This window comes from Hetaerina americana, unplaced genomic scaffold (genome assembly GCF_022747635.1).
Source record: "Hetaerina americana unplaced genomic scaffold, ioHetAmer1.1.p SCAF_5, whole genome shotgun sequence".
NCBI classification, from domain to species: Eukaryota; Metazoa; Arthropoda; class Insecta; order Odonata; family Calopterygidae; genus Hetaerina; species Hetaerina americana.
This window is the reverse complement of record NW_027287095.1, coordinates 75,439,182-75,453,861: the sequence shown is the minus strand read 5'-3', so window position 1 is coordinate 75,453,861 and position 14,680 is coordinate 75,439,182. Positions and strand designations below refer to the sequence as shown.

General features: G+C 33.0%; 1 protein-coding gene across 2 annotated transcripts in view; it reads right to left on the bottom strand.

Annotated features, from left to right (window-relative positions):
* Window positions 1–14,680, bottom strand: part of sona (sol narae) — a 182,418-nt gene that overhangs the window by 4,106 nt on the left and 163,632 nt on the right. Inside the window, exons 12-16 of one of the 2 annotated variants that reach the window (XM_071591978.1) lie at window positions 12,402–12,566; window positions 10,988–11,114; window positions 8,906–9,010; window positions 6,791–6,957; window positions 3,110–3,633 (exon numbers count right to left, since the gene is read on the bottom strand). In XM_071591978.1, coding sequence (XP_071448079.1) covers window positions 3,110–3,633; window positions 6,791–6,957; window positions 8,906–9,010; window positions 10,988–11,114; window positions 12,402–12,566 — 1,088 coding nt within the window. The remainder of the gene's footprint in view (window positions 1–3,109; window positions 3,634–6,790; window positions 6,958–8,905; window positions 9,011–10,987; window positions 11,115–12,401; window positions 12,567–14,680) is intronic. The other variant, XM_071591979.1, reaches the window with a different exon arrangement.

The window sequence follows — 14,680 nt, the reverse complement described above, 5'->3', positions numbered from 1 at the left end:
ATCTGATTCATTTGATGGCTGATGTGAAAAATATAACATCAACGTAACACTGCTCTGAGCCCAGATGAAAGGGTAAATGTAAACTTGATTACTCTGGACAAAGCTGTGGGATATGAGGTGAGGGAAATGGCCTTCCCAAAAGTACAGTATAAAACTGATGAAGAAGGCACAGATTGGATAATATATCACCCAACTTAAATCTGGAGAGTGCAAGACCATGGTGCAGAAGTAGGGAGGAAGATGTTACTGCAATGAGGTGAGTTATGATGCACAATCCTTGGTCACACAGAGGGTTGAAACATTTCCACTCAAATGGGACTTAAAATATTGGGGACTCCACTGAAAGGTTGAATGCTCTCGATTTTATCATTACCACCTGGCAAAAGAATTAACCTGTGATGAACTTCAAGAGATGGGCTTGATGGGATCTTGTGGAACCTTGTACAGACATCAATAGTGCATACCGGGATATTGCTGTTTTTTATCTAAATTCATTTTGGACTAAACTAGGTAAATTGGAACTTTCATGACCAAGAATTGTCAGTTAAATATCATTTATCACCATTAATAGGTCCAGTGTATATGTTCAGTAAGCTATAACATTTTCCAGTATAATATTCTATTGTGTATATTTTAAAAAAGACAAATGACACCACATTATCCAAATAATAACCCAAAGAATATATGTCTGCTAATTTTAAATCCTGACAACATAATTCAATTGGTACCTTTCTCTCTGCAAAAACCATTTCCAATATGAGGCTAATTGCCACTCGAATCATATACAAAACACATTTTATTCTCCAAACAATTGCTATTTTTTATTGTGTCAGTAGTGGCAGAGCTATATCAAACTGTATGCAGTAAAATATTCTTTGATTACTATTAATTTTGCCAACTAATATTTAAAGCAGTATAATTTAACATTTATTATATCTTCTAAAAGTATTGTATGAAAAATAGGTATTGTGAGAGATCCAACATTGAACTTTGCAGATGAATGATTTTAAGTTTCTAGACTCAAAACCCTTGCAATAAAATATAAAAGTGTAGGGATGAAGGAAACGAAGGTAAGTACTACAGTTAAAATTCACATTAATATGAAAAACACCTATAAGATAAATGTCAATAAAAATTGATCTTAAACCTAATTTTTGACAGCACTTGATGGCTTTAAACTGATATACAGATTGAATTATGATTGTCATGGAATACTCAACCAATACCAGAGATGAATAGTGATGTCTAGACAGTGTAAAAGTGACATCACTCCATTTTTCACAAGAAATTTGCAAGGGACTCTATTTAGGAAACATGAATGACCTAGGTATTATTCTTTCAGATGCACAGATAAATGAAGGAATATAAGTAACTATACTTTTTGTAAACTGTAGATGTATTTATTTAATAAGCAGTCGGCATAGCTGAATGAAAACTGAAAAGAAATTAGGTTAGGAAACAATTATAAATGTTGTTATAAAAAGAATATAAAGACATTTGAAAGCACCACCAAAATCCCAAATTGAGAAATAATTGCAATAAAATAGACACAAATAATTCAAAATACATATTTAAAAATAGATGGGTAATGATTAAGTACCTTCTTATATCCAGAGAGCAGTTAGGTTAAAAAATAGAGGTGCAAATTTCAATAAACTTGCTCCTTGACAAGGACTCTACCATAACTCAAAAGTCAAATGCTGTTTTACCAATTTTGAAGCTAATGTTAAGGCAACTAGGCCTTGCTCATGCTATGGTGTGAAGTGTTTATTCATAAAACTTGAAATCATGAAACAATGTATACATGGCTGAATAGATGAAATGTTCCTTATTCCATTAACTGGCAAAATTTTTTTCCAACAAACAGATTTAAGTTTTTTTATTTTGCTCTCCAGATTCCTCTGGTGATCCATGCACCCCTTGGGATCCCAATAAGGCTTTGGTTTGACATCGGGTTACCCAGTGGCTGAACCACCAGAGTTGATACAATACCCATGCATGAGATGGGACTAGAACCCATCATCCTTTGGTCAGCAGACAAGAGTGCCTCCTGACCAAACTAGCCAGCAAACTGGTTAATGTTGAGTAACATTATAATATCAATTGTGAACTTCACCTGCTAAGACCAGTTGAAGTTCACAATTGTGAACTTCAACTGCTCTTAGCAGGTGTGCTTATTAGAGTGCCCAAAAGCAGAATCAAGGGGGAGCCAAACACAAGGATGAAAAAGTAACAATGCCATAATATGTTATAAGTATTAGTGATATAAACAAACTAATATTAAACCAACATAAGGTCAAACAATATAAATATTTTGAAACTAGATGATAGAGCTAAGAAAATAAGTGAAGTTAACCCTTCACCAGTACCTAATGCACACTAAATTGCAGTCTTCAGTAGGTACTCTATTAATAGTAGGAAATACGAGGAAAGGACAGGTTGTTTAGGAAGTATGTGTAAAAATGTTACAAAATAATGTCTTGTAAACACAATGAAAAGTTGAACAAGAAGGTAAAAACTTCCCCAGCATTAATTAAGATATGATTTAAGGGTATTTCAAAGAATATTGTTTGTTTAGAAGAGGGCTTTCAAGAATCAAAGCATAGAGTGGAAAAATATCTATATTCGTTTTCATTAGAAGATAAGTAGATTCCTAAATAAAAATCACTATTTCAAAATTTATCCAAAAATAAAAACTGAACCATTATGAATTATATGTTAGTTTACGATGATGAAGCAAATTCAAAGTTAACTACAATATTTGAATTTTCTAAAAAAAGTTATGCATATATACATAGGCATTTAATTGAAATCAAGATACCTGTATGTATCATTTATTTTATGACTATTTTGGCAAATTTTGGTACTTATTCAAATAATGATGCCATATGTACCTATACATTTTTGTTTTACACATAAATTTTGCAATTCTTGTATTCTTTAATTTAGTTTAATAAACTGTCAGTAACTGAATTGAACTTTGAATAAGTTTGTGTCAAAAAGCAAAAGTAATGATCAAAAAGTAGATCCACATTATTCAAACTGTTTTACTTAAATATTTGTCATGCGCTGCTCATAATTTGAAAATCATGATTGGCTGGGGACTTACCATCATATTTACCATGAACCTTCAATGGTTTGGCTGTAGTGGTGGTAGTTGAGGATGAAGTAAGGTGTTGATATGGATTTTGAAATGGATTAGGAGATTTTTGATGTGATGTGTTGATATCTTGTCCAAAGCGATAAGGTTTCGGAGTTGAAAAAACATACTTTGGGAAAGGAGTCACTTCTGAGATAGGAGATGGTGATGCAGGATAGTAAGCTGATGGTGGGGTGTAAGGTTTGGCTAACTGTGAATAAGTCTTAGGGGGCAGAGAGTATGGTTTTGGAGTGGAGTAAAACACATTTGGGTGCGAAGTCGAAGGAAAGGTATATCGAGTTGGGAATGTGGGCTTCGTAAACGGACTAAGTGTAGTTGTGGTTGAATATTGGAATGGTTTGTAGGTGAAGGAATGACGAGGGAATACTGACGTAGTGGTTTTGGGAGTGGTGAAGGGAGTGCTGAAGGTGTAGCGGTAGGGAGGTAATGGGGTTGTGCTGCTTTTCTCCCAATACCCGGACCATGGTGATGACCTGCAGTACATACAACCACACATGCAAAATTTTACCCAATTCTGTACAAAATGAAGGCAGTAATCACACACACTTAATTAACAGCAACCAGACTAAAACTAGCATGCATTTAATTTAAATTTATCTCTACACACCTGAAGGGAGCATAAAGCATTTACAAAAAAATATAATATGAAACCTTTTACCAAACATGATTTAAATTCCCATAGGAAAAAGATAGTAAAACTTGACCGAACCAATAATGTGCAGTCTCAATCGCTTGCTTTCTGTACAATAAATAAATTTTCTGGGCTACTTTAGATTTCAAAATTCTATTTCTTCTGTTGATCGATTTAGATGGAATAGTTATAACAACTTTCAATTAATTTATAGATTCAGTTGAGTATGAAAATAATTATTTATTTTTTGGGGCAGAAAAAGTTTAATGCGCCATATCTTTCAGCATAAGGCATGAAAATATCAATTAAAATTTCTATTTTAATTCTAAAATATAAAGATGTATCCAAAAATAATAATAATTGAACATATAAAAATATTTCAAAAAAATTCAACGATCTTCAGAATGACAATTCTCAAGTGTAGGTACAAAATAGAATTGTTTAATTATCATTAGCTGCATGTAAAATTACGGAAACAGAAAAGTGACCTTACAATATCACTGTACTATAGAACAATTTCAGAGTGTAAAAATCATTTGCCTTGACTGGGATTCGAACTCAGATCCCTCAATATCCAGTCGAGTGCTTTAGCCAGTTAAATTACATACAATGTCACAGGCATTCGTAGTCGTGTGCGAGGCGCCACAGTCCACGAGGTTAAGGCCAACTTTAAACACTTATGGTGTTTTCACTTTGACAAATTCTAAAGAATTCAAGGCGAATGATTTTTACACTCTGAAATTGTTGCATTGAAATGCACATTAGCGGATGACTCCGTTAAAAGTTACTGTTGCGGCATCTCCCGCAGTTTCTTTGGAATTTGTCAAAGTGAAAACACCGTAAGTGTTTAAAGTTGGCTTTAACCTCGTGGATTGTGGCGCCTCGCACACGACTACGAATGCCTGTGACATTGTATGTATGGTATTTCGTCACAACATCTTGTTCCTTTAAAAGCCCCAAAATTTCAGAGTTTAAGAGGACGCCTCGGTAGCTTAAGTGGCTAAAGCACTCGACCGGTTATTGAGGGATCTGGCTTCGAATTCCAGTCAAGGCAAATGATTTTTACACTCTGAAATTGTTGCATTGAAATGCACATTAGCGGATGACTCCGTTAAAAGTTACTGTTGCGGCATCTCCCGCAGTTTCTTTGGAATTTGTCACTGTACTATATATTGAAATAGTTTTCACTGACCTTAATAAGCAAAATATCTCAACACTTATATTGGAGATGTAGAGGTATGCACAATTCAAAGAATTTTAAAATTAATTTTCAAGAGTTAAAGGAATAATAATTTACTTTGTTTGCAGAGTAATTACCTCTTACATTTATTGGCCCTTTATTTATGATTCCCATGAAGTGCTCATCTTATAAAGAGCCAAACTATATGACTCATATTTAATGACAAACAATGAATATTAATAACTTCTCAGTGAGGTGGTGAAAGGTCACTACTATTCCAACTACTGTATTGAATGAACATCACAAAGTTCAGGACCAGAGAGCTCAAATCAATAGAATAGCAGATGAACAAACCCGGACAACTATAGTTTCCATAGCTGGTCATTGACTAAGATATGTACATTTCTCTAATTATTCAATTAATGTCCCCATCATTAAATCAAATTTTGAATATAAATAATATAAAATTGTATATACATTCATAAAATTAATAGAATGTCACATTTACCATTATTAATATATAAATTCTCAAATACTTGCTACACATGCAAACAACTTATATACATCAAAACTAAAAAAGTAATTAAGTCATGCTGATTTTTACAATATATTTACAATTCAATTTACACAGATAAAATCTTTGGTATGAAGAATCTTTTGATTCTGCATAAATTGATACAGATCAATGCTAAAATACATAAACTCTATACAAGTCTATGTTACCGGAAGCTAAAATCACCTAGATGAAAATAAAAAAAGAATTCAATTTGTGTTGTGCTTAAATAGTAGATACTACTAGTGCTTTGTTATATAGTAGATACTAAGTATTTCTGAATATTCTCATTACATATTTCAGGCAGTGCTACCATTTTTACCCACAGGAGCAGTAATAAAACCAAGTAGAATTTTAGCAGTGACATAAGGGTGCTGGGTAACTTAGCCAAATCACCACTTGCAAAAGTCATCTTGAAAAATTACTCCTCCATTAAATCAATTAGCCATGGAAGCTTCATATTCATATAATTTAAATAATGGATGAATCAAGATAGAAAATAAATTAGCTTTCTCCTTTTCCAAAATATTTCAAAATCAATTATAGTGCAATAATAATCAATAATAATGCTTGGTGATTATTAGCTTTTACCCAAACATTTATTAAAACCACAAACCATAACATTGGATACTTTTAGCCTTCAGTTTTTGAACCATTTTAGTGCCGGCCCAAAAGTAAGGATGAAGATTAATAAGGTAAAAGAATTTGAGAAATCATTATGAGATGTTATTTTAGTTCAATATCATTGAAAATTTGATTTTCTTTCAAACTTGTAATGCATGAGCATGTGCAAATATAATGCAATATATTACATAAATACATTGCATGCATATATATGCAAGATGGCCAAAAAGATTGAAAAAAATTATTAAATGACAATAAATAAATACTATAATACGCAATTATAGCTTGTAAATTATCCAAACATTTTTGACACTAGCAGCAATGGTAGGTGGCACTAGAAGAGTTTAAACTGAAATATTATTTAGAGAGCCTCCAAAATATATCTTTAATTCTCCTCAAACCCAGAGTGGAAGGTTTCCCAATCCAGCTCTGCCCTTTTTGAGACCTAAGTCCCACCATGTGTAAGATCCTTCTCATTCCACCACAACAAACAATTAAAAAGCCAATAAAGATTACCAAAACCCCATATGCTGCACCTGACAACACCCTTATGGTCTGGGTCAGCAATGTAAGTAAACAAGCTTTGATCAAATATGTATAACAATACCAACCTAGGAATGATTTCAACCGACATGCCCTTACCTGTGGGTTACATTATTAGCTAATGGAGCAAACACAGGTCGAGGTCTTGTTGCTAAAGTTTCCTCACCACCATCTCCACCATGTCTTGACAAAAATGATGGCATAATCTGTGTGTAGTCAGGTATAATGTTTTCATGCTCAGCCACACACCGACCATTTATACAATACTGAAATTTAAAAAAATGATAAACATAGTTTTAAATCATCCATAAATTGAAGAATAAACTATTTTAAGTAGGGATTATTACAATACAGTGCCCAGAAATGAAAGTACATTAGCCTCTGGAAGTGTCCCAAGGCACAACAAGACCAATTCTTAATATAAATGCAGGCTCTGGTCAAGTACCCCCAAGGGTGGCAAGATGGAACCAGATGGCATGTTTTTTAAGTAAATTATCTTGATGCAAAACTATATGGAGTGTAAAACTACATATTGCTGAAAATGAGGAGCATTTTCTCCATTTCAAGGAGCTCCAAATATGCAAAAATACCCCTGGAAGCATGGTTGATTTTGAGCCACTGATAACAAAAAAGTTCATGTGTTGCATAAATAGTCCTTGTTCTATTCAACCTCTATTTATGTAGTTTCAGTTTAACATCCATATTGGCAAGTGATGTGATTGATATTTGCTGTCACTGTAAAACTTGATTTTCAAAAAATACATTGTAAACATTTAAAAAAAATACATTGGTGTGCAATTTGTAGTTTCAGACTCAACTTTGTGGAATTTATCCATTAAAGAAAGAAACAAATCTCTGTCAATTCCACTCAATGCTAATTAAGTGGAATTAAGTTAATATTAAGTCACAATTAAGTGAATTAACAGAGCTGTATTTTCATTTCACTTTCTGTGTGTTTGTCTATGTATTCTTATCACATATAAACTTCCATTTGCCATCCGTCGGATGGGACGTTAAGCAGCGGACCCCTTGGCACCTTTCGTTAAGAGTAAGCTAATGCCAATGCCAGGTTTTTCTCCTCCCTTCATCCTTTCCCACCCATCCCCTATGGCGCAAATGACCTCGGCCGTCTGTCGCCTCCCTCAAATACTATCACTCACTTCCATTTTTCTTCTGGAACTGCTTTTTATTAGAACTAGTTATTTTATAAAGCACTTATTTAATCATTGAAATAAATAATCTGATCACATTCAGATTTTATCCAGACATGAAATCATAGATTAATACATACATCACTTGGGTTGGATAATTTTCAGTTTATTTTTGAAACCATTGACTTAAAAGACCACTGATTAAATTAGGTTGGATACTTACTAACTCATTTTATTTGGATAAAAAAATAAAACATAAACACAGTAATCAACTCGAAGGCCGGTTTGCTGGGTGATGATAGGGTTCACCCAGTACTATACCCGACCGCATGTGAAATTCATACATCAGGGTAGGGTGGCTAGTTCCTTTCCCTGTGCCGGTTATGGTTTCCCAGGAAGATCTGGTGCCCAAAAAATCACCTCGTAGCTTGTGTGGAGCTGAAGGTGCCCAGAGAGTCTGGCCCGGGAATGAAACCCGGGCCCTGCAGTCAGTAGTCCAATGCTCTACCCCTGGACTACTGCGACGATAGTAACTCAAATTTTGGATAGGCCAAGATTGAATAAGTGGCAGTGCTAAACACTCATTGATAATGAAAACAAACCAATATGAGGCAAAACATATAATTTGTTGATATTTTTTAATTAAAAATAATATATTCATTTATATCCATGTCTAAAAGGAAGCCTATAAAAATGACAATCAAGGTAGCTTATTTTATATAGTCTATTTGATTAATTTACATTAACTAATTATCATTCTATTTTGAATTCAGATGATTAATTGCTCAGTTGGCTAATTAGCACATGATAACAATCCTGAAAATCTGATAATCCTGATATCCTTATCCAAGAAAAATGGATTTTTGTTTAGAAAGACAATTTAACTGTCAAAGATAATTCTCTAAATTGAACCGCTCCCTCTAAAACTCATTATGATACTTAGGTGCCGAAAGGCTTTGGATTGAGACATTTGATCAAAGGAGGAGAGCACAAACCTGGAAATACTGATAGATATTTAGTAATTGCATAAAATATAGGACATTTATATCCTGTGTAATCTCACCTGTCCATCTCCACAAGGTGATCCTTCGGCTGCTGGCCGATATGCAACACAATATCCTGAACCCGAATCAAAACAGAAAAGTTGAGCACAGACTCGTTCATCTTTCTGTAATATAAAGACAATAAAAAATTTGTTACATTGATCTAAAATTGATCATTACTTTGGATTTCATCATTAAAAATTTATTATACTAATTATTGATCAACCAAATAATTTACTCCAAATGGAAAAAACCTATTTTTTTATTTTATCACACCGCCAATAAAAAAAGATAAAAAATTTCTAAAGTTAATCTCAACACAAATTTTATGACCCAGCATTACTATTGGGCTGTTAGGCCCAAGAAACCTCTGAACTATACTACATGGAATATTCACCCTCTCTGGAACCTCACTTGCTTTGATTAACAAGTTTTTACTTAATATAATATTAGTTCTGTAACAAAGATGATTAGATTTTCTTTTCTGTTTCTACATGCAGCATGAAAATGAGAAAAAATTAAACAATACTAATATTGGCATAAGTAATTGAGGATAATGGATTTACATATTCATCAAAATAGACAGGTCCAAAGTAACAATGAATGAAAAATTATGTGCCTGTTTTATCATTGTCATTCATGCAAAATTCTTACCCAGTTTTTTCGATTTCTATCCAGATCTTTGACTCAATAAAAAAAAATGCAGCTTTCAATTTTCACAGTATCTTTCATCTTATTTTATAATAGAATTTAATAAGTTTAATATATATGAAGTTTTGAAGATAAAAATATAAGAACCTACTCAATAGCCATAATATTGTACAATATTAAAAAATTCACATTATTTGCCAAATTTGAATTAAAAATTTTTGGGCAAATGAGAGACGCTGACATAGCAAATTAAACTTTAGTATTTCCAATCACAGTTTCAAATGAGAAAAATCTCTGGTTTTATTCAATCACTCTTTTATCTCTATGTATTAAATATGCTTACCTCAATTCATCCCTTGATATTGCCAGGGGGACAAATACAATCATAAATTAATAACACACTCATAAGTTTGAAAAACTGTACAAATGTACATATATACTAGATAATATCAGATTGCCTCATTGTATGGGATTCCATTGTACATACTCCATGCTTGGTGGTGATTCACTTGGTGTGATCAATGAGTTATTTATTGATATGATTTATTTCAGAATCATTGAGAATTGATTTCCTTTTCAATTTTTATATCATACCTACATGCATGTTCAGTTCCTGAAATGTTTTGTTCTGTATTTAAAAAGATTTTATCTGGGAACTGATCTGCCCTGTCAAAGTTATTATAAAAAAAGGAATTCTTGTTTTGAGGTCCATGAAGGTTCACCATATGAAACGTGGACACTGCCATCTAACAGCATCTTTCAAGGGTCTTATCAATCTTAAGAAGAAAAGAAAAGTTGGCAAATGTGACTTTGTATTGTGGGAGGCAGAGAAGTCAAGAATCAGCAGGTACCTAATTAAGCATAGTTGGTCATATATATTCTGACTGAACATCCATTAACTATTTTCTCCCATCTCAAACATTTTCTTCAGTCAAAAAGAAAAGTTTCCCAGTTATTACAGAATATCCAGATATATTAAATATGATTGACCCCCCAGCATGAATTCATGATAATAAATATAACTGTTTATGAAAACAGCAGATAATGTATAAATGAGGGCACAGCTTGTCACACAGAAAACTTGCCATAAGGATATGATCTAAAAGCTGATTAGCTTTCATTTCAAAGGTATAAAACAATGAATTTTCATACGATACTCGGAAGAATATAATTTTTTTCATCAAATGATTTTACTTTCTTTCATGGAAATGTAATGAGCTCTACTAAACCATTTATGGGGCATATATTCCCCTCAGGATGCAACTATGCCATATCTAATGTAATGTTCAAGGAAATCCTTTACTGAATACATACCAAATAAGTTAACCAAATGGATCAAAAATATCTGTTCACAAATGGTATTTTGTGTGCATTCTATAATCCCATAAAAATCAGAAAACACCCTCTCAATTCTTGGTGATTTGAAATCCATTACATGACCATATACTCACAAAGCAAGCACTTGTTCCCCTATCTTTTCGACATTGAGCATCTAATGAAAGAAGCTTCCCTGGTAATACTCGAGGCAAAGATTCATCTTCATGGGGAGAGTTGTAAAGGCATGTTGCTGTTTCTCCACTGTAAATGAAAATTTTGGATGCTCGGATAAAAATTTCCCACACATTGAATAATATTATGATATTTAACCATAAGATAGTAAAATAGTTCACACATTTATAAATATGTCAGAAATGAATCCATACTTTGAAAATAACAACCAGGAAATGGAGAAGGGATAGATACTTGAGGGCTGTGTGAGGTGTGATGGAAGGATAGTGAGGATTACCGGTGTGATAGTTATAGTCGAGTAATATACAGCAGAGGGAAGAGAGCCAGCTAGGGATGACAACAGTATTGAACAAAAAGGTAGGAAGAAGTGCAGTAAACATTGAGCAAGACAGAATATTGTTGGTAAATGTAAAAGCTAAACCAACAAACTTGGTCATTATTTAGATCTACATTCCACCAAGCAACCATAGGGAAGAAGGAATGGACAGTATATATAATCAACCGGCTACAGGTGTCCCTGACAGGAAGCACTTGATGGTTATAGAAGATTGGAATGCAGCGGTGAGTGAAGGGTGAGATGGGTGTGAGGTATGATTTTGGAAAGAAGAATGACCAATGGGAGAAAACAATGCTATGAAAAGGGTTTGCAGGAAAGAATGAAAGTTAACAAGGAACTAATAAAGTAAGTCATATTTTTAGATGACCAAGCTTTACTTAGCAAGTAGGCTAAGGAATTTCAATTACTGCTGAAAGAATCAAAATGAAAGGCATGGGATGACAATCAGTGAGAAAAAAATTAAGGTAATGAGGTTCTCCAGAAATAAGAAGGTTAAGATAAACTTAAAAGTATAAGAGCGTATGCTTTAACATGTAAAACAGCTCAAATATTTAGAGGAAGTGTTTTACAAGAAGATGGGTATGATAATAATAATAATGATGATAAAAAAAAGAAGAATTGCATTAGATGAAGGAGCTTTTACAAAAAGGAGGGAGTCACTTACAGGGACCATGAGTAAAGATATATTTTTGTTATTATTATTATTCAGAAAGGTCAGTGAACACTTTAATATGGTGTGCAGTACTTTGTGGCTCAGAAAATTGGCCACTGAGGCAAGTGCATATATGCATAGATTGTATGTATAAATCATAGAGCATAAATATAATTTTGGTAAAATAACTGAAGCACATGAATGACACAAATAGGAAGATATTGAAGACATTACGTTATCCAGTTTTTTCCTTGGTTCTTATTTTTATGAACTGGAAAAAATTTTCTTTTATTTTTTTCATATCCTTCAGCTTGATAATGAAATGTGAATAAGATAAAATAGAAAACATAACCCATCCAAAACTTACTTGAGAAAATGATGAAATGAAGCAATACTGCAGGGACTCCATTTGAAGCCTCTTTCTGTGTGCCTGAGATCACTCATAATGAAACCATCTTCCCATCGACATTTCTCAGCACCTGGTCCACCCAAATAGCTTGGCGGTGGTGAACCATCATGCACTGCTCCAAGTCTAAAATATATAAATATGAATGTGAATCCCTGAAATAACAAGCTGAAAAAGTATTGCTTGCTGAATGACAGCCAGGTAAATGTATTGGCAGACAGTACAGTAAAGCAGAAGCTTTAGTAGGTTACTGCGTTACAACTTAGATGAAGCCCATAATTTTCCCTTTAGGCAGGGATATGATTGCTAGGTTTGTAACTGTTCAGATAATGAGCACTTTCATTCTATTTGAAGTACAAATAATAAATTACCCCTACTGCACAGAGTGAATGTATGGTATCATTTAGGAACTATAGCTATGAAATATTTCAAAACTTTAATTTATATTCAACTAGTCTCATATTCATTCCGACTTCACATGTATGAATCAGTTGTGTTCGCCAAGTCTGCCAATTTTCTAAAAAATATCAATTCATTTCACTTATATGCCATATATTTAGGAACATGATGAGAACTGGAGTGATGCCCACTTTCACTGTTTTTGATTAAACAAACAGGGTGCTGGCCTAAATAAATGAGTTTTCTAGAAACACAGTAATTTAAAATTGAATAATAATATTATAATAATTATAGATAATATATTATTAGGTTTAAATAAATGTATTTTAAAGCCCACATGAAAATGAAATAAGAAAGGGTTTCAGCTTAATATCAGGCTTGTCAGTTTGGATAATATATCACTGACTGGGAAAGTTGAGCTCATAAAATGCGACGACATTTTATGCATGTGATGCAGTTTGGGTGGATTCAAAACCTGCTCATATGACTCCTGGGCAATCTGAAGAATAGGGGTTATTGGTAAAAAATGATTTGAATTAGTCCTGAGCAAGGTGTATCTAAATTTTGTTCTCACTACATTATGCTATACATACAGATTTCAGGATTTTATTGCAAAATGCCTTTTACAATAACAAAGGGGATCTACATATATCTGCAAATGTTTTAAATGGAAGCAGTAAAAATTTGATTAAAAAATGTGAAGCAAGAAGCTGAGTTGAAACATTAAAATATCATACTTTAATAGCTGTAGTATTGAGTAAAATATTAATTTTTAGTATGTAGTAATCTGTTTATAAAAATGAAATATTTTTGTAATAAAAATAAATATTTTCTAATTAATTTCTAATAAAATAATATGTTCTTATTAGGATACACTTGTGAGTTGGCCACTGATAGATGCTTGTACAGGTATCATGGTTATACAAAGTACACATTTTGTCAAAACAATCACTGATTGGATTAGGAATTTTAAGATTAGAATGCTTTACCTGAAACAAACTTAATCCACATCTACATTAGGTGATTGTTCATCAAAAACTCAGGAAGCAGGAATATCAAAAAATAGAAACATTTTGATATTAGCAATTCCTACAGTTCAATAGCACATTATCAATATCAATGCGTAGTATACTGGTATCTAAGCTACCCTCGTCCAAAGTACGAGTACCTTCTCTTTCTACTAGATGGCAAGGCATCAGTTAACCATAAATCCCCTCTACACATTCTTGAACCTTCTCTGAATCTCTTCTGGCTCAATTTGTCAAAACTTTCACCTGAGAAGCCAATGAATATTATTAATGCATAGCTTTCTTGTCTTATAACATTAAAATAGCTTTCTTTTCCTACATGAAAAGTACAGTTTTTACAATCTGATAACTCTCTCAACTTATTATATAAAACTTCTGCTCCTACTGCTTCTCCACATGTCTCCACATCCATATATTGCTCTTTCCAACATGCTTCTTTGACCATATTGGTTAATCAAATAAGTTCATTATTTTATTCCATGCACATTCTTTCTCAAGTCACTACTCTTCCTTTTTCTTCTCTCTTCAATTATTCTAATCCTCTCAGCATAATAATAATACTTTATTCATTTTGAAAAATGGTACAACTATTTTAAATGTCAATGCTTCATTACTTCTTAATTCTTATAGTGGTTACCATTACTATTGTTTTTGTTGCTGTTACTTCCATTCCATTTTTTGAAGAATCCATCCACCTTTCTTCAACAGTTCCCATCCCTTCATTCTCATTTTCATTTTTCCTTAATTTTCTTGGGACTCCCAACTTTTTAATTATATTCAAGCTTCAATTTTCAAATTTCACATGCCTATTCC